At 53.2% G+C, this 22,745-nt stretch overlaps 2 protein-coding genes across 2 annotated transcripts in view; both read right to left on the reverse strand.

The window, feature by feature from the left end:
- Positions 1-11,136, reverse strand: part of EIF2B3 (eukaryotic translation initiation factor 2B subunit gamma) — a 96,329-nt gene extending 85,193 nt beyond the window's left edge. Inside the window, exons 1-3 of the mRNA XM_035538127.2 lie at positions 11,032-11,136; positions 10,693-10,841; positions 8,602-8,741 (exon numbers count right to left, since the gene is read on the reverse strand). Coding sequence (XP_035394020.1) covers positions 8,602-8,741; positions 10,693-10,840 — 288 coding nt within the window. The 5' untranslated portion in view covers position 10,841; positions 11,032-11,136. The remainder of the gene's footprint in view (positions 1-8,601; positions 8,742-10,692; positions 10,842-11,031) is intronic.
- Positions 11,137-11,829: 693 nt separating this feature from the next.
- On the reverse strand, positions 11,830-19,358 carry LOC118243754 (E3 ubiquitin-protein ligase HECTD3-like). Its single transcript, XM_035538125.2, has 21 exons — positions 18,963-19,358; positions 18,663-18,823; positions 18,130-18,222; positions 17,644-17,779; positions 17,159-17,274; positions 16,818-16,931; positions 15,752-15,834; positions 15,361-15,526; positions 15,050-15,131; positions 14,625-14,807; positions 14,481-14,533; positions 14,303-14,367; positions 14,015-14,118; positions 13,524-13,643; positions 13,282-13,371; positions 12,994-13,200; positions 12,725-12,854; positions 12,439-12,513; positions 12,229-12,310; positions 12,082-12,153; positions 11,830-11,980 (listed from the first exon to the last, which is right to left on the reverse strand). Exons 1-21 carry the CDS (start codon positions 19,290-19,292, stop codon positions 11,854-11,856), a joined length of 2,589 nt encoding a protein of 862 aa, XP_035394018.1. The 5' UTR covers positions 19,293-19,358; the 3' UTR covers positions 11,830-11,853.
- Between the last annotated feature and the right edge of the window lie 3,387 nt (positions 19,359-22,745).

Here is a 22,745-nt window from a genome sequence, read left to right on the forward strand (position 1 = left end):
TTAAGTGAATGTCTCCATGGAAGTAACACCCTACCTGAAGCCAGAACTGCCTTCTCAGGAGGATGGGCCAAGGAGAGTGGAAATAAGCCAAAAATTAATAAGAGTATCAGACCATGTGGTGACCTAACATTCAACACAAGACCAGCACCGAGGAACTCCAACTGGAGCCCTACACAACTCGCTCTGTCTGTGGAGTCCAGGGTGATGTCTTCATGCCCCCATCCAGGCACGGGGCATAGTTTGTGTTTTCAGGGCTCATGCATGGAGGGGCTTTGGCTTCTCCACTGACAGCACCAAGGAAAGACAGCAGCTGAAGGATACAGACTCCCATTTTATAATAATACCTTACGCTCTCTTTGGAAATAAGATGCACAAATCCATTTCACAGGGACTCATTTCTTTGATTATTCATCACAGAACAACTCCTGAAAACTATAAACCTGAGTTTGACTTATCAATATAAAAGGCTTCCTATGCCTGATAAAATGAGTTGATAATAAAGAACCATTTGCCTTCGTGTGTCCATCTCTAACGTGCACATGAAGGCAAAGAAAAGCGTTAAAAAGTGCAAACTGGTGTTTCACACTATGTATACTCTAGCTATAATTTTCCTTCAACACATAGCACATTAAATTATTTACACAAGACTGGATATACTTTAAATAGTGGAAAATGAAGGACGATTTACGAAAAAAAGAACACTGACTTCTATTTACTGCCACAAAACGAGAACTAGTCGTAGCAGCTCACACAGAACAGGGAAAGATATTTAGCAGAATGCTTTTAAAGAATTTTTTCAGTTATATACACGTGCAAAGAGCTTACTATGCCTGTAACTAAAATACACTGAGTTTGTGTGATTCATCAGAAACCACGTAGGGTCTAACTGAAGACGTACACTGCAATACGGGAGAAATTCCGACAAACTTCCACGGGGAAACAGGAGGTATCGGTCGACAGAACGAGCACAGGCCTAGAGGACAGGACACGCAGTGAGAGATGCAACAATTAAAACTGAGAGGCATCTCAGGCCTGTCAGCAGCTCTTCTTGCAAAACATCTAAGGTCTTCGCCTTTTTTTTCTGCCTGCGTGTACAATGGAAGGCATCCTCCTTAGCTGACAATGCGCAGAACAGAAAACGCCCTCATAACCACTCTTGATGCTAACCTTCAGAGCTAATTGCCTCATTCAAACTTCTGGTGTTTTAACCCCAATCCATTGTAAACCCTGGCAGCAAAATAATTAATTTAATTAGCTACATACTTCTAAAGCTGAGTAACTTTAAAAAAAAAAAAAACACCCAAAAACCCAACAACTGTTGAACCCTTTAACTCTCATCCTGCCAGGAAAAACAAAGATCAGAGCAAGGTCCCGAACACATTCATCACGCACACAGTCAGGCTGTGCTATATCATTCCCCCCAGCAACATCGCCAGCCTGAGCACCTGCCAGTATAGCTGCTTTTTTTTTTTTTCCCCCCATTAAAACAATCAGCTGTGCTTTGGGACTTGGGCGTGCAATCCATAATTAATTTTGCCTAGCACTTCAGTGGTGGTAGCTTTCAGTCACACTCATTGACTGAATCAGACGAAGAAATGGGAACAAGATGCCACGTACCCAGCGAGCTGCCATCTGATTCGGCTGCTTTTACCACCCAGCACTAAGGCCATTGTGAAAGGAAGAATCAAAAAAGCATCAAGAGAGCAACTTTTATTTGTGTTTGAGACACTCAAGTAAACAGCATCTTCTGTCAAGCCTGCTGAAAAAAAAAAAGATGAAATTCTTTTTACTATTTTGAAACAGATGAACAGAATAGTTAGTTAAGTCGTGGGGAGAGAGACTAATTCCATTTTTTTTTTTGATTTCCACTGACAGTACAAAAAAAGCATAACTATATATTATGGGGACTGAGGTTTTTCTTTCCACACTCACCAAACTCTGCTTGGCTGTACCAAAAGGATTCAGATTCCACCTTCCAGCCGTTACAGCAAGCCTACTTACATCATGTGTTTGGAAAGGAGATTTTTCAACAGAGGAAGTGAAGCGCTTCACCATGCCGTCCAAGACTACACGGATCAGTGACCCTCAGCAGCATACAGACCACCACCGTGACATCACACTTTCCACAACATGGCTCCCAAAGATGCACATACCAAGAGAATCTGGAGTTTCAGTCTTTGTTTATTTGTTCAAAGAAAGTTGGTTTTTCTTCTTCTTTTTGGTAGCTTTTTAGGGTTTGTTTTGCTTTGCTTTTTAAGAGCTGTATTACTTTCAAATCTTACTTTTTGAAGCTGGGAAAACCAGGTGGACCACCTGAGATGAAATATTTCATATGCAAGCACTCATCAGTGATAGTAGCAGAAGCCACGCTGATTAGTTCACAGCATATTAGTCAGGGCTCCCATTAACACAACTAAGGACTCATCAAGGAAGGAAAACGTGAAATTGTTCCATTGCTGCTACTCTGCTGGAACACCACATTTTAGTCATTGGCTGGAGCATAGCTGAGTGACAGGAGGGAGAAAAATGCTTAACAGAAGATGAAAATGATATAGACTCGGTGCAGACAAATGCTCGATCCAGGCACACCCAATCCAGTTTGAAACATTCATGATTTAACCAGGTTTCCCAACCTGCTGCCTGAAGAGGCCCCAGCCTGAGCGGCGGCACCAGACAACAGCTGTGTGGGTCTGGTAAAATTTGGCAGATGAGTAAAGAGGACAAATATTAGAGAGGTCTAAATTTTACAGGAACTCATCTGTAAACTACAGTGACAACCCACGCTTTTTTTTTTTGTCAACACTAACCTGCAAGCCACAGAAAGGTCTGCAGCAGTTTGAAGAATGTTACAAGCAGAAGGTCACAGCAATACAGTTCTCAAAAAGGTTTTCTGAGTCAGAGTTTAGCCTTCTGCCATTCCAGGTATCGCATTACTTAGTTTATTTAACAAAAAGAAAAAAAAAGCTTCTCATTCCAGTATAAAAGTAGGGGAAATTTTTTGTCTTGATTACCCCTCCTGGCAGACTGTTCCATAATCCCATCCTGCTCTGACTGACGAAAACCTTCCCACAATGTTCAGCCTTCTCACACAGCCATTTTAAACTCAATTATATTCCACTTCGAATATCTTATCTCCTTCTCTAGTGTTTGTTCTGCATTTGATGCTTTTGAGTTTCACACTTCCACAGTATTCCAGGCAAAAAATCTTCCCTACACCTTAAACAATTAATTTCTCATTGTTATCACAAAATACGTTACCTAATACATTCTATTCTTGCATTTACTTTTCCCTCCTCCACCACAGTGGCTGCTCACTGTCATCTCATTTCAACCAGTTCGTTCTGAGATGTCATAATTTACTTTTGGGCTCCTAGTTGCATTTCTCATTAGTAATCCCCAAAATCCTGAGTTGTGTGTCACCGACCAGAGTCTTGACACTATTACTGTGTTGTAACATGGCAGGCCGCAAGACATATATTTTTCATACTCATCCTGCGTATCATCCAAAGGAGGTCTACTACACCGTGAGAGAAGCCTTTCAAGAAGCCAAATGGATGGAGACATAAAACTGGACTGAAGAATTCACAGAGCAACGTTCTGGAGAGAATGGCTCCACAAAAAAAAAAAGCCTTTGACAGATACACCAGAAGCCCTTACGTTAGGACTTGAAAAAAAGTGTGTTCACCAACACCAGCTACAGAGGAGAAGCCTTCCTAAGTGAGCAAGGGCATTACATTACATAAAATGTCAAGAGACATCAAAAGAAGTTAACTTTTTGAAAGGCAGTCTACTGCCCCCAATTACGAAAAAAATCACAACTGAAAGACGAGTTGCCTACAAAACAAAACTGCAGCATCATCTACTGCGTGCAGCAGACAGCACTCGCATCTCTTCTTTTGGTAGAAAGCATATCAGGTAACACCACTGAAACTGTGAGGACTTTTACTAATTCCCCTATTACTCAGATTGAACTCATCTGAGTACTCCAGCCAGTGCTGCCTACCAATGAAAACCAGAAACAAGGACTGGAGATAGTTACTGAAGAGAAAGCAATTATACGTGATTAAAAAAACACACACAAAACCCACACTTCTTTACAGAGACATCCCCCCCGCAAGCACACTGTTAGCAATCTTTGGATGCTAAATAAAAACAAATAACAACAGGAACACGGAAGTTATCAAATTACACCTTAGCACCTGCTCTGTCACACCTGTACCACCATTCTTAGTTTACAGCAGCGTGTTGACAAAAGAGTAAGAGAGGTGGAAAACCCTACTTCCTGAAGGAGGGAGTTTGATTTGCATTTCATACAAAAATAGCTTATTTTACACCTGTGTTAACTCAAGTTTTGATTTCAAGCACTCACTGACAGGTCAAGAATATCCTTTAATGCAAATAACAGATTAAGACAAGGCTCCAACCAAAGCAGGAGCCTACAACATTTGCCTTTCAGAGACGGAGGAAAGCACAGATGCGGAACCTAAGGATACAATTACTTTATGTGTTGCTTGTACAATCTACCAAGGTTGCTTGGTTCAACATAGCTCTTCATTACCTTCAAAACGATCAAATAAAGGGTGTTTTCCACTACTTAACACAGCTTTTCAAAACCTGACGGGCACACAGCAGAAGACATCCATGGTATTGCCTCTTTCTGTGTCCTGTAAGTCTTGCTGGACTTGTCGCACTTCCATGCCGGGGGTGAGGCAATAATTCAGAAAGTACTGAAGTTTTCACTATGTAAATTACCTCAGAATTACTACGGTGGAATTGCATGTGTGAACAACTGAAAGAAAAATGGAAGTCAGAAGACATGGAAATCAATGTTCCTGTAGTGAAGTTACTCAGCTACACAGGCTCATCTTCCAGAACATGAAATCTCCTCATGTACCACCCTTTTGCCAAGGCCCCACCTGCAATAGGGGAGATCCCTTCACTGTTCGTGACCAGGCAAGGTCATCAATCTTTCATCCAGACCTGGAGGCATGGAAAGCCGGTTTGTTTCTCTGTTTAACCCATTTGAGCTCTCCATTTGGCATAGATCATGAGGTGACAGAGACCTGTAAACACCCCCGTGGTGATAAAACTGCAGTTTCAACAGAAGTATTATTATAGTACCATCAACTGTGAGTCTACAGTCAGCGTACTACTATATCCAACCCTATACATAAACAAGAAAAGAATTAAGCCTTTACAGTTTTACCATCATTTTCAGATTTCAAACAGCTACCTACTGTCAGTCCTGTAAAAGATTAGGACAAAACTAGGAGCTTAAAGTGTCAAAGAAATAACAGTGACAGTGAAATCAAACATATCAAAAAAAAAAAAGAAAAAGAAAAAAGAGAGGAAATTGAAACAGTAGCTATGGAAGCTGCCAGCAGGTACAGTTACTGTACCAGGATCCTGAAGCCAAGGGCATCCTAAGGAAACGCTAGGATTGTCCACAGGAAAAGCAATGAAAAGATCCGATCCGTTGTCACAAAGACCATAAACAAACTGTTGTCATATCCTTACATAAAAGGAAACATTATAAGTACATGAGAAACTCCCCTCCCCACAGTTTCAACTTGTATTCAACCTCCTGTCCTGCTGGCTTCTTCAAGGTGAGGAAACTGAGCATGCAATATGCACGCAGGAAAGAAAGATGACCTTGCACACAAAGCCATGAGAGATTTGAGAAAGATGTCCAGCTTACAGTGCTGTTATGATTTTTTTTTTTTTTATTTATCCTAGGTCAGTTACTTCATCTCTTTAATCCTCGGTTCTCAGTCCTAGAGCTGTGCAGACAAACTTGTTAGTGGTGTTCATTATTCAGACACCAGAATTGAGTATATTAAAACAACAACAACAACAAAACAGCACCACACGTCAATTAAACAACTCCTGGTAAAGAACAGGCCAGTCTGACACCCAGGCCTAGTAACCCAACGAGTGGAATTTACTGAACCAAGTTCTCTGTTCATTACTTTTCAAAAAACGCGGCTTTAGGAATCAAGTTCAGCACGTTATCTTTATTGTGGGAAGGATCCAAGAAAAAGGTACATTCAGAAATGTAATCAGTATCAGACACCTAATGAAGCTGGTACCTCATCAAACCGGTGTAGGCTGAGACAGCCAAAGACAACAGGAAGAGTTCCAGTAGAGCAAAGAGCACACATCTACTGTATCAGCTCTGGAAGTTAAGATGTCCAAAAAAGTCTCTGTGTGTAGAGTGGATGAACTGCAAACAAAAACTTGATCAGGTTTCCTGTGCTCTCACGCAATTCCTGAGCAACAGGAAAGAGTGAGACTGCTGGAGTCAACTGCTTGTTACCACACACCAAGACAGTTTTACCTGCCCCCAAAAATGCCAGCACCAAAAAGGGATCAAACAATGAAATCCACCTTCTCTCAGCTTTGCACACATGCATTCTTACAAAGCTACTGAATGCAAGTCTGCAAATCTAATCTCGCCATCTTATCTTCACAGCATCAAACTTTATTAATGAAGGTGCAAGACCGCAAGAAGATCTGCTATTGCAGCAAGCAGCAGTGCTACCATGGCAGAACTCAGTCAAAGGCCGGACAAGGCAGCAAGTCATGAGATTTCAGCCTTCAGAGTGGTCCAACATTTCTCCACATTTCGGGATTTGTTATCAGCAGTTCTGCTAGCCTTCCACACACTTCGTACAGCGCATTTATAACCTTGGCATTACTCCACATCGCTTGCATTGCACACTGGCAAGTTGTCCACGTTGTGCCACGGTACCTCATTTTTATTGAGCATACTTGCTCTTCTGTCTGTGGGCAATTAACTCAATTTGCGACAAATAAAAGTTTCAGCAACCAGTTTAAACTCCTCATCAGGCCTTTGGCATGGGCTCCAAAAAGCCTGCCAGCAAACTATGGCCACAAGCAGCAGTTGTTTTCACCAGGGAAACTCATTCTGCAGCGAGATCCCTCTCCTGCTACACCACGGGCAGAGCCAACATACCGCAGCTTTTCAGCTACTTGTGCTGCGTAGTTCTCTCACCTCTATCGCACGGGAGAGGGCATATCCTGTAAGAGGCACGCGAGTGGTATGCATTTACTTGAGAAATGACTCCAAAACACACAGTGCAGCAATCTGTCCAAGAACTTAATATAGGCTTATTTCAAATAAGAGACCACTATGTCCCTCTCTGGCCAGAGGAGCAAGCCGTGGAATAAAAGAGAGAAGTACTTGCTGCCACTCACACACACAAGTTTACTGAAGAAAAGCTGTGTGGTTTTGAATGTTGCCTCACACCATCTTTAAGTCCTTTTCTAGGGGGAAATAAACAAAAACCCACAACACTGCCTCCTCTCAAGACACAGTCTATTTTCTTACCCCCACACGCTTTGCTGTGGTCTCTCAGACCTCCCCGAAGCAAAATAGCCTGGATTGCCAAAAAGTTGGACAAGTAGACAGCTGGACTGATCACTCCGAACAGACAATAAAACTGTAAGGCCTGGGTCAAAATTTGCAGTGCAGAGAGATTTCCTTACTGCATACACATTTAAAAAATACTAGCAAACAGATATTACAGAGGGCAGTTCTGCACGACAGAAATATTCAGTTAATTTAGCTGTGATTTTGTTGATTTTGCTTTTTGCCTTTGTATCTTCTCTTTGCTCTCTGATTTTTTCTAGCCTGTGCATTAATCCCTTGCCAAATCTTTCTCATTGTACCACCTGGACACCCATATTTGCCTGGAAATTTTCACCGTGTCTTGATTGTCGTCTTTATCTTGGAAGTATACAGCCTCTTAGACTGCAGTTTATTACCTTCAACAAGACCCTGAAGACAAAAGGCAACTCAGGACTTTAAATGGTCCATTGATGCTCTGTTGCAACCTTTATTTAAACAGCCAATTTGGCTAAGATGGCCTAAACAGACATGGAACAAATCAGAAAGATAAGCATATGGCAACCACAAAAACAAAATTCCATCCTAGATCTTGGTAACAGTTCCAAGAAGCATTTCCACCTTGCACTGGAATGTTTTTCTTTGTCCAGCTAGAAATTAAAACTCAAGAGACTATTATTTTCATTAAACCAGCATCTGACTGCAATAAGCAGCCCTTTATCACATTTGGGCACCATTTATCTAAGAGCTTGTCATGGGACCAAGCCAGCAGAAGCAGAAAACTGATGCCTAATTGCAAGAACCAAACCCAAGCTCACTCACCTATCGGTGTATTGCCTAAGCTAGGATGACAAAGAACACTCCTACAGAAATGCTTCGCCGAGCACCAGCTGCACAACAGCTCTCATACATTACGATATTGTATGAACACTGTATGAACAAATACAGCCTTTTAATTAACCGGCCAGAAAGCTAACTCTGGCTAAAAAGCAGCTAGTGCCCAGCCTGGATTTGCTCCGGCCTTCCTAGCTGTCATTTGTGGTCGTTCTGAGTCCTTGCCTGAGTTCCCCCACAAGATGACCTATACAAAAGTCAGATCTTCTGCAGATCAGGAAATCCAGTTACCTGCGACAGTGTTACACGGTACCGCTCTTAAACTATTAAAGCACAATGAAAAAAAGATTATTTTAAACAAATGTCTTCCAGTCAAGTTCAATAAAAGACAAAAATACCTTAATTTTCTGGTGAATATGCCTCAGTGAATCTGCCGTACCCATGTCCGCGTTGTCACTGATGCACACAAAGTCCAGCTTCATTTTTGTGTCCAAGTTTAACATTTTTTGGATTTCTTTCCTTGTAATCACAATGACCTCTAGGACAGAGGAAAGTGGGATGAGATCAAGCAAAAAAAAATTAATATATTCATCACAAATAGGACACATTCAATTTTTATCTGCAGTGCCTGATGAAGCTATCAAAAGGCTTGACTGCTGTAACTGCGTGACGGTACCGAACCAAGAGCTTTTGGCAATAACAACTTTTGCAGATGAGAAGCTGTCAACGTGACAGCAATCTCTCTTGCTTTGTATGGGTGGGGGACTGTTCCTGAAAGGGACACATGCGTGCGAGTGGCATGAATCAGCGAGATGAAAGAGGAATGTCTTCCATCGTTAACAAACGGCCTCAAACTGCACATCCCTCAACAGTATGACCTACAAAAAGCCACCAATGAGACCCTGTGTTAACATCATCAGCGTTTCAGAGCTTTGCCTTTTGCCCAGCCTCATCCTGTACAATCCTCTGTGGGCAACACCACCAACTACAGTATTACAGTGCAATAGTTAAACTATTGCCGAGCACCAGCTTGGCAGGGGAGTGGAGTAGTTTGTAAACAACAAACTCATTCCACCTAAAAAAGAAAAAAAGGTAAAAAGAAAAAAAGGTAAAAGCATATTTGAAGTGTATCAATGGTGGCACGAAAGCATATTTTCCAAAATGAAGCCGAAAATGAAGGCTTCATTCCAAGATGAAGCACTTGCAGCTGGGACAAAGGGGAAGCCGCGAATCAGACCGTGGAACACCTACTTATTCACATAAACAAGCAGGAAGAACCCAAACATCACACGATAATAAAAACTACGATTCAGAGAGAATTCACGCCACCAGAGTATTAGCACAAGAGTGTCAGCTTGGTCGGAGGACAGAAGCAAGAAAAAAGCAAGAAGTTGTCTGATTGCTTACTGAAGCTGCATATACAACCTTGCGTGTCCAAATTTTCACAGGGCATAGAAGAGTTCTTAAGAATTTCTTAACGACACAAAACGAAGGCATAGGTTTACATTTATTTTTCCCTTTGTTTCTTAACACTGACTGTGCGAGTGGCATGAATCAGCGAGATGAGAGAGAAATGTCTTACATCACTAACAAATGACCTCAAACTATACATCCCTAAATGGTATGACGTATGGAAAGGCCAACACAAGCAAATCACGAGCTGATCCCTACAACTTCAAAGAGAAGAGCAGCAGCTAGAAGAAGAATTCACTTTCTCAAGACGGAGCACAGAACAGCACAGTCACCCAGAAGAAACAACAAAAGCAGAAGCAGAAAGGCAAGGACAAATATAAGCGTGAAAACTGGAGACGCAAATGGTACCAGGAAGTTTTACGAGTTATGGGGAACACCACAGAAAGATTTGCGCCATCACCGAAAAGCTAAACAGAAATCTAATGACAGATAATGCGAAAGAACCTCACCAAAAACTTATCGCTTGAGCTCTCTTGTGAAATGAGGCTCAGAAAACAGCGCTACCAGCCTGCCAGCTCCCCCTGCCCCGCTCTGTCTAAAGGCCAGCACTCAGCGCCGTGCTGCAACAAGGACTAAATGCCTCAAGCAGAACAAATAACCCTGAACTTCACGCCACACTGGAACAACAAACTGAGAGACATCCCAAGAGAGCTGACACGCTTCTCATGCCATTCTTATTAACAATTCAGGAAAAGAGACAAGAGAAAGACTCCAGGTTAACAACACTCTGAAGGACTCCAAACTTAAGCAGAGCACGTAGATGAGAAAACCCTTGGTGAGGGGGGAAGCAGGAAGGCAGCACGCACAGATGTGGTCTAGAGTTAAAAGTAAAGGACACGCTATGGGTGAGGAGCAGTCACAGTCAGGTCTGGTGCGGAGAGGAGGCCTCCGTACGGCCACTGCCCTGACGAGCAGCGACAAGACGAGGCGTGACAACGAGGAGAGGCTGGCAGCTGGCAGCAGCAGGACACCGGACGGGTGAGCCCGCCGCCCCCTTCCCCAGCACCCCGCCTCACCTTCGAAGCCGGCGCGCTCCAGGAGGTTCAGCGGGTACCACAGCAGGGGCCGGTTGCCCACGGGCAGCAGCGGCTTGGGGATGCTGGCCGTCAGGTCCGTCATGCGGGAGCCGCCGCCCGCCGCCATCAGCACGGCCTGGAACTCCATCCTGCAACGGCACCGAGGGGCCGCGTCACGGCCGGGCCGGGCCCAACCGGGCCGAACCGGGCCCAACCGAGCCCCCCCACCCCCCAGAACCCGCTGCGAGGTGCCGGTACCACCGGTACGTTACGTTAAGTCGCGTTACGTTACGTTACGTTACGTTAAATTACGTTACCGGCCCGTTACCGGTACGTTACCTCCGCTCCGCTCCTCACCGGCTCCCTGACAGCACCGCAATGGCGGCGCCGGCGCGCAGCGCGCATGCGCGCGGACAGCCGAGCGGCTCGAGGAGCGCCGAGAGCATCGATCCCCCCCCCCCGACTCGCCAGGGAGGCGAGAGGAGCGCCGAGGGGAGGAGGGCAGGCTGCGGAGCGCCGAGTCATCGATCTGCGGGGGAGGGGGCTCGAGGGGACAGCGCCCCCTGGTGGGGGGGTGGGGAGGGTGTAGGGGGCATGGGGGGGTGGTAGGGGGCGCGGGGGGGGTTATAGGGTGCACTGCATGAGGGGGGGGTTATAGGGTGCACTGCAGGGCAGCAGCTCGCAGGGTGCATCGCAAGGTGCCTCGCAGGGGCGTACTTTATGGGGTGCATTGTAGGGGGGCATTTTGTGGGTTGCTTTGCATGGGGGCACTTTTTGGGGTGCATCCCCAGCCAGGCAGATCCCAGGAAGCTCATCCCACCACCCAGATGCTTTACCAAGGGAACCACTGAAGGCACAGGCTCTTGGGATAACAGGGTGGGGCTGCAGGGCTGAGACGGGGTGGTGCTGAGCACCCCACCCTTCCCATTGCCTTCCCATGTCCGGAGGAGAGGCATGGCACTGCGTTTGGGATGGGGGCACCAGGGCAGGGTGCACCCCCTCTGACGGAGGACACGCCGCACATGCATGTCCCCATCAGTTCATGGGGACACCCAGGCTGCAGGGGGTACCTGGTGGCCCGGGGAGGGGACAGGACACGCAGCCCCCCCGCACACACCGTGCTCTCCACACCCCAGACACGAGCACAGCCTCGTTGTGTTTTTATTCCACAAAATGTCCCCACAGCTCGGGGGAGTCGATGGACACCTCCGGTGTCGCAGGCTTGTCGGTGTCGATGGACATGCAGTTGTACACGGCGTAGCGCAGCAGCTCCTCGCAGACCTGGGCCCTGCAGGCGAGATGCCAGGTTACGTCGGGGACGGGCACCGGACCCCCCCCCACATCCCCACGGAAGGGAGAACGAGCGTCCCCGTCCCCAGCTGCACTCACGAGGAGTAGTTGGGCAAGAACAAGATGCAGGAGCACGTGGAGGCCTTGGGCATCATGTCCAGCTGCTGCGTTCTTGGGAGAAAGAAAGGAGAGACGGCTCAGGCGCCTGTGCCGCAGGGATGCTGGGGGCAGGACGGACGGACTCACCCCGATCTGTCTGGGTAGACGGTGATCTGAACCGGGAGGCGGCTGCGGCCTGTGACGAACTTGAGGAAGCGGCTGAGGTCCTCTGGGGAAGGACAGGGGACAGGTTTGGGGTCACCCCCAGAGCCCAGGCGGGATGCTCCGAGGGGAAGGGACATCCCCGTGGGTCCTGGCCTGGTGGGTGAGGAGCGGGGAAGGCGCGCGGTCGCTCACCGCTGGTGAAGTTGCTGAGCGCCTCCAAGAAGATCCGGATGCGGGGGTCGTCGGACTGCAAGTCCTCAAACGTGACTGCAGCGAGGAATAAACGCTTCGTTAGGAGCTCCCAGCAAAGGAAATTAACGCGGGACGCAACGCACCCCTCTGTGCAGCCCCGTGCGAAGGCAGGAGGGGGCCCCCAGGCTGCAGGGCAGCCGCTCGCCCCTGCTGCTCAGCACAAGGCAGGATGCGTGCGAAGGACGAGCATTATCCAGGAGGGCCTCACACCACCCCTGGCACTTACTGAACGTCTTCACGTCGTCCACCGTCAGCTCGGGGTTCCCGCAGACCTTCCTCTCCAGCTGCTGCCAGGTGAGCAGGTCCAGCACGGCCTGCGGCACCACGCGGAGCAGCCCAGCCCGCAGGGCCGCCACCTGAGGGGCACCACGTCACCATGGCAGGTCGCTTGTGCAGCCACTGACCCACCACTAAAGACCACACCAGCCACAGGATATCCAGAGGGCCCAGTGCAGGGTCTCCTTGCAGCTGCACGGGCTGGGGACACGGCGCTACCTGCTCCTTGCTCTCCTCCAGTCGAGCCTTCTGCACCAGGCGGATGAAGTCCTTGCGGTCCTCGAAGCGCACCACGGTGCTGCTGCCGTTGGGGATCAGCTCCACCATGCGCTGGTCGCTCCGCACCATCGTGTAGGTCAGCTCTCTGCCAAACATGAAGTCGAAGGCCTCCCTGTCCACCCCCTCCAGCACTTCCAGCAGCTTCACCTGCCATCCAAAGGGACAACGCGGTCACGGCAGAGCCGGAGCAGCCGCGGGAGCGCACGGCACGGCCCCAGAAGCGCTCACCAGCTCTGCATCCACAGCAGCGAAGTCCTTGTTCCAGATGACCTCCTCCCCTGCCAACTGCTTCCACACCAGACCGGGCAGAGATAGGACCTGCAGAGGCAGTGGAGATGTGTCCTCCCCACAGCCCTCCTGCACCCACTGCAGGACAAGGACCAAGCCCTGCCTGGGGACGTGGTGGCAGGGGGACCGGTGGCATGGCTTTGACCCTTGCCAGAGCCCCTCGCCGGCTGGGCCATGCTCACCAGAATCTCCTTGCTCCTCAGGGCTGCTCCCATCAGCTGCCCGATCCACTCATACTTGGCGAAGTCCTTGCAGGAGGGGTTGGGGACGTACATGTCCCTGGTGTCACTGCTGCTGTTACCCTGCCGGAGGAAGGAGAAGCGAGGCGGCCGCTGGGACCGGCTCAGCCCAGCCTCTCCTGACAGCCTCCCTTCTCCATCCTCCACAGCCTTTCCTGCCCTGCGCAACCCGCCCAGGAGGTCTCCATCGGCTGGGCCCAAGCAGAGACCCCAGTCAATGGCCCTACAAGCGTTAAAATAGAACACCCCAAAATATTGCAACCAAGGGATAAGCCCCCAAGCAGTCCTGGTCTCTGTTATCCCTCCGCAGAGCCTGTCGCAGGCTCTCTGCAGAAGGGGTCTCTCAGCTTGCAGGACCCCACCGAGCCCAAGTTCAACTACACCAACCCCTGCCCAGAGCCCGCTGGGTATGGGGTGTCCCCGGGGTGCCAGACCTGGTTGGATGTGCGCACGAAGAAGGGCAGGGGCACGGGGACGTCACCCGAGCTGGGACACAGCTCCTCCGAGATGTCCGACAGGCTGTCCCGAAAACCACCGCCTGCAAGGGGGGCAGAGGCTGGTTAGTGTGTGACAACGGGGCTGCGGGATCCCCCCACCCAACCCCAGGAGGAAGGGGGATGCAGGGAGCACCCCGTGTGTGCAGAGCGGGGCTGCCTCCCACACAGCACCCACCGCAGCAGGGACCCCCAAGCTGCCCCGGGGAGGGACAGGAGAGCTCTCACCATTGTCGATGACGCCCTCCGTGGTGAAGTCGCACTCCCACCACTGGCTGTAGCTCCGGGGCCACCTGTGGGAAAGCGACAGCCCCGTGCAAACCCCCTCTTGCAGCACTTGACACCCTCTGCGCCCACATCCTGCTCCAGGGAGGTGACGCCCCGAAAGGCAAAGCTGAAAACCCACCTGTAGTCCAAGGGCTGCTTGGTCTTCTCGGAGTATTTCAGGCTTTCGTACACCTGCAGCGGAGCACCAGGAGGAAAGGGGACTGAGACGCAGCGAGGCCGAGCAGTGCTGACGTGGCAAACGCCCCCCCGGGTGCCACCATACCTGGGTGAAGACGGTGTTCTTGCCGCTGGGGTCCAGCGCCGGGCGGGCGCGGTGCTCGCGGGCCAGTTGCCGGTTGATGTAGAGCTTCGGCAGGGAGGAAGGCGGGCTGCTCTCCGAGCTCTGGAGAAACTGGGTGATGAGGGCTGGGCCGTGCTTGGACAGCAGCAGGAACGGCTTCATGCTCTAGCAGGGGATGCGCAGGGGAGGTTCGAGGCCTGATCCTGCCCTGCGTGCCCTCTTTCTCCCTCCCTCTCCCCAGTGTGGCAGGAGATGCTCAGCTCCTCCGTCCCTCGCACCAGCAGGGCTGGCCACCTCAGCTCCAGGGGGAACACAGGGACAACGGGGACGTGCTGCAGCCCCCGGGCACCCAGCCCAGCACACAACAGACTGTCCCACCAGCATCATCCCAGAGAGCTAACGCTCACCCTGAGCATATTGAAGGTGCCAATGCTCTCCTCGGAGATGGGGATCAGGTACCACAGGACGCTGTCCAGGAGCTGGACGAACCTGGGGACCAGGGAGGAGCAGGGTGAGGATGCCATGTGGGGTTCCCCCTCCTGAAGCCTGGTGCTGGCACCATGCCCCTCCAGCACTGACAGCAGCCGTGCTTAGATGGGGAACCCCAAGCTACAGTCGATGCCACACACGGGAAAGGAGCTGGAGGACTTTAAGACGGGTGTAACCCCTGCTGAAGGCCAGGGCACCGTCCTTCCCTGTCCCTGTCCCTGTGCTGTACCTCTGGATGAGCACGGCCCGCCGGTACAGCATGTCTGCGTCCATCCCCTCCAAGAGGGGGTAGCGCACCAGCTGGTCTGGCTGGAACATGTCCGCGTTGAGGTTCAGTTCCCACTCCCAGAAGGAGTTGATCTTAATCCCTCGCAGGCGGACGTCGCACCCTTGGTCTGCCAAGAAAGGAGATGCTGCAGGTGCAGACGTGCGGCCGGTGCGGCTCGGCCAGGAGCCCCCCACACCTGCAGCAGCCCAGCTGAGCTCATTCCTCAGCTTTTCCCCTGACAGGCTCCTGAAAAGCAGCCGGTGGAGCAGGGGAAGCCAGGGGGGCACCTGCAGGGGCTGCAGAATTAGGGCCAGGCAGGGCTGGCGGCCCCGATCCCACAGCACGGGCTCACCCCGGCACTCCAGGATGCGGATCTCCAGCACCGGTAGGTGGGTCTTCATGTCGCGGAGGATGCAGACGTCCTGGTAGCTGCTCCTGCAGGCAGCACAGGCAGGGCCTGGTGGCAGGGCCGTGGGGCACAGCACCAGCAAAGGCCAGGCTGGGTCCCTGCCCAGGACGTGCCACCACCCGAGCGAAAAGCCCCCGCGCCTCACCAGGGCTGCGGCAGAAGGGGATCAAGCCAAGAGCGGCTGCCCACAGCACAGAGACGTCCTGAAGGAGGTGGAAGCCGTGTCCAGAGAAGAGCCAAGAAAGAGCCCAAAGTCAGCGAGGACAAAGCGGGGCAGAAAGGCGAGATGGCTGCAAGCACATCACCGGTCCCGGGGGTCCTGTGGGAGCCCCTGCGAGCGGCTGCCTCGGCACAAACGTTTGGGCAGAGCTGGCCACGCCAACGGGAGCGCTCCTGCGCGAGGACGGTGCGTTTTGAAGGAGGCAGAGATTTGTGGAGATGAGTGATTTGGTACAGGATTCACTTGTACTTCCAAAGCCTTTGCCAAGGGCCCTTCAAAGACCGATGGGCACACCAGGAAACAACTGCGGCTGCACACACGCAGCATGGAGACGACTCCTGCCATCAGGAGAGGGACCTCGGTGGTCTCACAAGTTGTTCTTCAAAGACGATTCAGCCAAAAAAGGCAAGTGTTGGGAAGGAGGAGATCATCTTCATGCCTCTGAAAAAACCACCAGCAGCTGGTGGTGGGTGCAGGCTGGTGCCCGCCTCGAGAAGGGTGCTCCAGAGCCAGGGTGGGTGCAGGGAAGACAGAGAGGCGAGGCACTGCAGGACTTGCCAGCTACAGCTCAGCAGAGATGCTCAGAAAGGAGACAGCGGTGGTGCCGTGCCCCAGAAGTGGGGATGCGGAAGAGGAGGAGAGACCCCCAAAGTCACCAGCCGAGAGGAAGCAGGACACAGGTTAGCTGCTGCAGCACAGGCGAGGATCAGAAGCAGAGACGAAGGCGCTTGGCTGGCACACGGAGTTTGGCCCAAGCCTGACCCAGGCTGCTCCTCTCTCATTACTCACTCGTTAATTAAGACGGTTCTCAAGTGCTGCAGACTGTTTGGTGCCCCACCGTACACGGCCACCCGCCTGGGGATGTAGGAGTGGATCTGCACGTTCAGCGTCAGCCACAGCTTCCTGGGGACAAGAAGAGTAAAGGGCAGTGACGTCCTCCCCTCACCAGCTGCCCGGGCACGGAGATGCCCCAGAGATGTCCCAGGGCTGGGGACAGGGCTGTGTCCTCCCGGGGCTTGGACCTCGACTTGGAGCTCCAGGCCACAGCTCAGGGAAAGCTGTGCTCAAGAGGAAGACACCACTTTGCCCCACACAACCGCCACCAGGGAGGGGACGCCCCGCGGTCTCACTTGACAATGGTGCCTTTCTTCATGTTGAGCCGCACCCAGTGCTGCCCGATGGAGCCATTGCTCTCCCAGAAGGTCTCTGCATGGTTGTCTGTGAGGTGACAAGCTTTGTAGTCCTCCTGGAAGAGCACAGCGAGCAGAGTGGGGAAGCTGAGCATCCTTGGGCATGCCACGGCCCCCCCAGCATGGATCCCCTGGGGCCAGGACCGGGCCAGCCCCGCGTTTTGCTGGGCAGTGGTGGATGGTGGCTCCTGCCCAGAGCAAGCTGGACACAGCCACTGTCCCCTCTCAGGTTGGTGGGCTCCCCAGAGACACAACGGGGTTTGGCTGCAGATGTCTGACTCCTGGAGGCTTCACTAAAGCAGCAAAGCCGACCGCTACCCCTGTCCCCTGTGGAGGTGACAGCCACCTCCACCGCCACCTGCAGCTGCAGGATGCCCGCGCACCTTGTGCCGCAGCAGATTTGAGGGCACAGAGGAGCTACGCACCGCCTGCGAGGAGACCTCCACGCTGTAGATGTGCTCCTTGATGCAGTCCCTGCTCTGCGGGCTCCTCTCGCTGTGGTTATACAGGAAGCGTCCCAGCTCCACGTCATGCTCATAGCTCCAGGCTGGGGGCACCGACCTAAGGGGGGCTCCGTGTTAATGGGATGGGGGGACCCGCCTGCACCCCAAACCCACCCATCTGCTGTGTGCAGTTCAGGGCAGCCACAGCATCCTGCTGCCAGCACGTGAGATGGCCGCTGCTCGCAGGCTGTATCTCCACCACCACCGGGCATTTATGGCCACCCCAGCCCAGTAAGAACAGCGCCACGCGACTGCTCCGACAGTCCCCGGAGCAAAGGCCGTCTTTGCCTGAATGGCATCGAGAGGCAGCGATGCAGAAGGCACCAGGCTGCAGCCATCCTCCCCGCTCCTAGTGGATCATCCACCTCTCCGGGCGCTGCGGTACCGCTCTAGGAGACGTGCTCGTACCGAAACTTCCGCACCGCAGCCTCGTCCTGCTCTATGGGTCTGGGCTTCTCGCCGAGCCGCATGGAGTACGTCAGGTCCACCACTTGTTCCCAGCTGGAGAGGCCCCGACGGAGGGGTGGCATGAAGGAAAGGAAGGGTCAGTGCTCGGTGTGCCCAAGGGACTCCTGTCTCAGCCTGGAGCTGAGGCAGCAGCGGCGCCCAGGGGCTGCAGGAACAGCATCGGGAGGGATGGGAGCATCCCGGGTGCAAATCAAATACGAGCGCTCTCATCACAGCAATACACCTATAGCATCGCTCAGCCCAAATCCGGGTGCTTCAGAAACACCCCGGCATTAGATTTGCCCTCCATGAGCATGGCCACAAGCATGCACGGCTACCCTACGAGGTGGCACCGTCCCGCAGGCGAGTGGCCTTGGAGGCAAGTGGCCTCGGAGGCTAACGGGATGGCAGGGACGTGTCCAGAGGGAGCTGGAGGAGCTGCGCTGGATGTGCCCAAGGGGCTTGGGACGGTCGGGTCGCGCATCTACGGGTACCTGGCTGCGGGTTTGTAATCCACGCCGAACGTCTGGTGCTGCCACTGGATCTTCTCGGCGGGCTCCACCGGCACCAACTTATCTCCTCCCTCCCCGAACCTCCGCGCCAGCAGCCAGCCCTCGTCCAGCTCATGGCTGCTCCGGCACTCCTCCAGGTGCTCCTGGAAGCGCACACCTCGGCTCGCCCAGCCACCGGCACCCCGAGCGGGGACCGCGTCCCCTTCCCAAAGCGGGCGGCGGCCGTGCCAGGCCCGCGGCCACCGGGAGGGGACAAAGAGGGTCCGGTGCCCTCTCCGTTACCTTGCTGAGCTTCACCCAGAGCCCGGCGCCGTTGCAGTACTCCTCGCCGGTGGCGCGGAGGCAGCCGCCCTTCCGCACCTCGATGGTGGCCCGCGCCGCCCGCTTGCCGCCCCGCGCCGGCCCCGGGCTGTCCCAGACGCTGAGCAGGCTGCGGGCGGCGGCGGCGGCGGCGGCGGCGGCGGGGTCCTTGCAGATCTTGTACTGCACCTCCCGGGGCACGTAGCACAGCGCGGCGGGCAGCGCCCGGGCGCGGCGGAAGCACTCGCTGCACTGCAGCAGGAACCGCAGCCGGCCCAGCACCTGGTGCGGAGCCTCCCCGCCCGCACGCATCGCGCTCCGGGCACCGCGATGTCCCCGGGGTGCTGCCGCCGCCGCCGGTGCCGAGGAGCTCCCCCCCCCCGCACCCCCCGGCCCCGTTCCCCTTCCCGGTGCCGCTTCCCCTCCGGCCGCCGCCTCGCCCGGCTCCGCCTCCGGCCGCGCCCGGCCCCGCGGGGCCGCCCCGGGGCTGCCGCCTCCGCCCCGGCTCCGCGCCCCGCTCCCGGCCGGTCCCCGGGGCCCTGAACCCCGCCCGAGTCCCTGCGAGCCCAGAGGGAGGCTCGGTGTTGGCTACGGACAGGGAAAAGGAGCCGGGGTCAGGCTCCAGGCAGGATGGGGAAGGTGTCGCTGCCCGGGGAGGGTGGCAGGGGATGGGGAGGCTCCGCGCACCCAGCACCCGCTGGGGACAATGCCATGCCCATGCCCCTCTCCCCCGGAGCAGCTTTAACCCAGGCAGCCCTGGTGCCCAGGCAGCGGCAGCGAGGTCAGGACAAGCAGCAGCACCCACCCAGCCCATAGCGCTGGCAGTGCGTCACGCCGTGTCACATCTGTCACGCAACGCGGTGAGAACGACTCAGCTCCACCCCACGCTACCTGGAGCGCCCTGGGTTGGGCACAGAGATAGGCCTTTAGGGAGCGGGAGCAGCGAAGAGCGAGGCTGGCAGAGCTCAAAGGTCCCCACGCCTCTCCTGTGCTTGCGAGCTCTCGCAGCGGGTCACAGTCCAGCTCCATCCCTACCGGCAGAGGCACGGTGCAGCCCCAGGGGACAGCTGGCACCCCGGCAGTGCTACTGAACAGGAGCTCCCCGAGGGCCAGGCTCTTCTCCCCCCCAGGGCCAATTTCTGCTTCACTTCCAGCTGCCTCTCATGACATCCCTCTCCAGCACTGCTTAACGTGGCAGAAACACACAGGAGCCCCAGCCGACAAATTGTCAGAAACACCAGGAGTTAATAGTTAGTTCGCTTTATTTTAGAGCCTACATGAGGTAGGGGCAGACAGATCCTGCCAAACTATTTATAGCTTGTCATACTCCAGGGTATTAGTGGAATAACAAGAAGAGCTAGTCTACACGTGCGTATTCATCACCTGAAGCTATTCTATGACAACAGCAAGCTGAAAGCAGGGGGGGGGGAAAGAGAGAGAGAGAACAGTTACTCCGAGCTGCCACAGCACAAATCCCTCCCCCAGCCCTTCCGTGCACACCCCTCAAGCTAGCAGCCCTGGCACACGTTGCCGTTACTTCCCAGCTCTGCCTCAGCCCAGCTCCAAGGCGTCAGCACCTTTCTCAGGACGGCACTGGCTTGAAAATTGATCGTGACCTACTTGAAACTCGGCAACGGAGTGGGGACGCGCAGCCTCTGGCTCCTGCTCCCGGCTCCCTGTGCTACCCAGGAGGGCTCCCTCGCCCTGGCCACACGCAGCAGGAGTCCCAGGCAGGGGCACTTGGCCGGTGTCAAACACGGTAGCAGACAGCTATTACCCACAGCTTAAGAGATCAGAGGAGGAGGAAGAGGAGGAATGTAACCCAGGACTGAAATAACACCTAATTTTGCCTCCTGACGTTGGCCAGAACAGGGCCAGGCTGACCTTTTCTGCAATTTGCTGGGCTGTCACAGCAGAAATTTTACTTGTGATTGGCTGTAAAACACCACGTACAAGGCTGCGGAGGACAGCCAGGTGAGTTACCAGCTCCCCGTTCCTTGCTAACCTTTGCACATCATGATTTGTGGTTTTTTTTTTTTTGATCCTTACTCAGCAGCCACGTTTGTCCTCTGACCTCACTGCAGCGATTGGCTCTTCCTACAAGTGGAAGGGCTTTCACGGGTCTCTACAGCACAGTATAAAAACATGGCAACAACTGCTGTTGTCATCCCCCAACACGTTGCCATAACACAGAGCCTGTCCGTCCTCACAGATGATGTCAGCTCACCCTCTGCCTGTGGAGGAGGTGACCAGAGCTATTTTATCCATCCATCTCCACGCTGCCCATCAACCACCTGTCTGTCCCCTGCCCTGCAGTAAAGCACCAGAGAGGAGCCCATTTTTCCTCCTACTTCTGTAGTTCTGCTCAATAAATGACCTGACCTTCTGCTCTTCTCCCTTAGAGTCAAGTGAGCAAAGCTGGAGAAAGCAGGATTGATTCCAACCTGTCGGTGGCCAGAAAGGATGCCCATTTAAATCCCATCTTACCCCGCTGCTTTCTGGGCTCCCCAGCTTGATGCTGAAGATCCTTCAGTGGCACTCCTGACCCAAGGGCAAGCCAGCAGGTCAAAGCCCTCTCACCAGCTCACTCCTGACCATTTAAAACACCCTAGGACACGACAGCCACAAGAGCAGAAAGGTCTCACACACAGGCCCTGCTCCTGTACACACTGCTTGTTGAAATCAGCCACGAAGTCATGAGCTCAATTCTGAGATAACCAGTATTTGCAGAAAAACTCCTCCAGCAGACCGGGCTTAACACCCACCATGTCACATGGAAGGCTCTGCTGCAGGAAATGGCTGCCAAAAACAACTTCCCTGCTCACTCCACTTGCTACTCCTTCCACTTACTGCAGTGCAGGAGACCTCAGCCTATGCTCTCTGCTGATCCTACACTCCTTTCAATACGGCCCCTCAACAGGTCTGGGAATACAGCAGTTTCCAAGGAAAGTGGTAAAGGGAAGGACTTCATTTACAACTGGAAGCAATTTCTGGATGACAGACTCCTTCAAGAGAGGAGAGAAAGGCAGGAAGTGTTAACACAAGATAAACCTTAATTCACAGCATTAGCCAGTGAAGCCAGAGACAGTGACTCAGTGGCTGTTACTAGTGATGGTCCGACAGACCACGTGGACTGGAGGTGCAGCTGGGGTATAAAAGCAGACTGACATTGGGAGCTCACAGTGCCAGGCAATGACTAATCCTGCTCAGGGCTGGAAAGATCCAGAAACATTTCCAATAGTCTTGAAGCTGTAAAGCTTTCATTGCCCACTCCTCAGTCACACATCGGCCTGCTAGCACGCAACCTGCTCAAGGAGCTCCAACCTCTGATACCCACAGTCTCTCCTCTCCCCTGGGGCAAAGGCTTTCCTCCCCATGGCAGAGAGGAGCCCAGTGCTGCCTTGCCTGCTACTGCTCCTACCCTCGCTGTCTGGGAGAAGAGCTTGGCCCTGCCTGCACATCTCCATGAGAACCGTAACAGATTAATTTTAACACAGGCTTTTAGGAGAAAACCATAGCTCAAAGAGCCCAGGAGAACAGCTGCTAGGCTACCAGCATGGCCTGGGCAGAATGCAGAACCAGAAGGTTACAGAGCAGGAGGGAGTAGATAGTTCCCACCTCCTGAAGGGGATCAGCTTCCCCAGCAGTTGCTGCCGTGCAAGGAACCACGGGTGGTCACAGGAACAGGGATTCTGTGGGACGTAACAGCATGGGAGTCCTTTCCCGACAGCACCCACAGTCGTGCTGTGAAGGTCTGTCGTGACA

Source organism: Cygnus atratus, chromosome 8 (genome assembly GCF_013377495.2).
Source record: "Cygnus atratus isolate AKBS03 ecotype Queensland, Australia chromosome 8, CAtr_DNAZoo_HiC_assembly, whole genome shotgun sequence".
NCBI classification, from domain to species: Eukaryota; Metazoa; Chordata; class Aves; order Anseriformes; family Anatidae; genus Cygnus; species Cygnus atratus.

What these genes read in the sequence shown, in the direction of transcription:
- LOC118243754 (XM_035538125.2), bottom strand. Translation starts at nt 19,292, where the DNA reads ATGCGTGCGGGCGGGGAGGCTCCGCACCAGGTGCTGGGCCGGCTGCGG. An exon ending in CTGCTGTGGATGCAGAGCTG is followed by an intron (nt 13,201 to 13,281) that starts GTGAGCGCTTCT and finishes TTTGGATGGCAG; the next exon opens with GTGAAGCTGCTGGAAGTGCT. An exon ending in TTCTTGCCCAACTACTCCTC is followed by an intron (nt 11,981 to 12,081) that starts GTGAGTGCAGCT and finishes TCTCGCCTGCAG; the next exon opens with GGCCCAGGTCTGCGAGGAGC.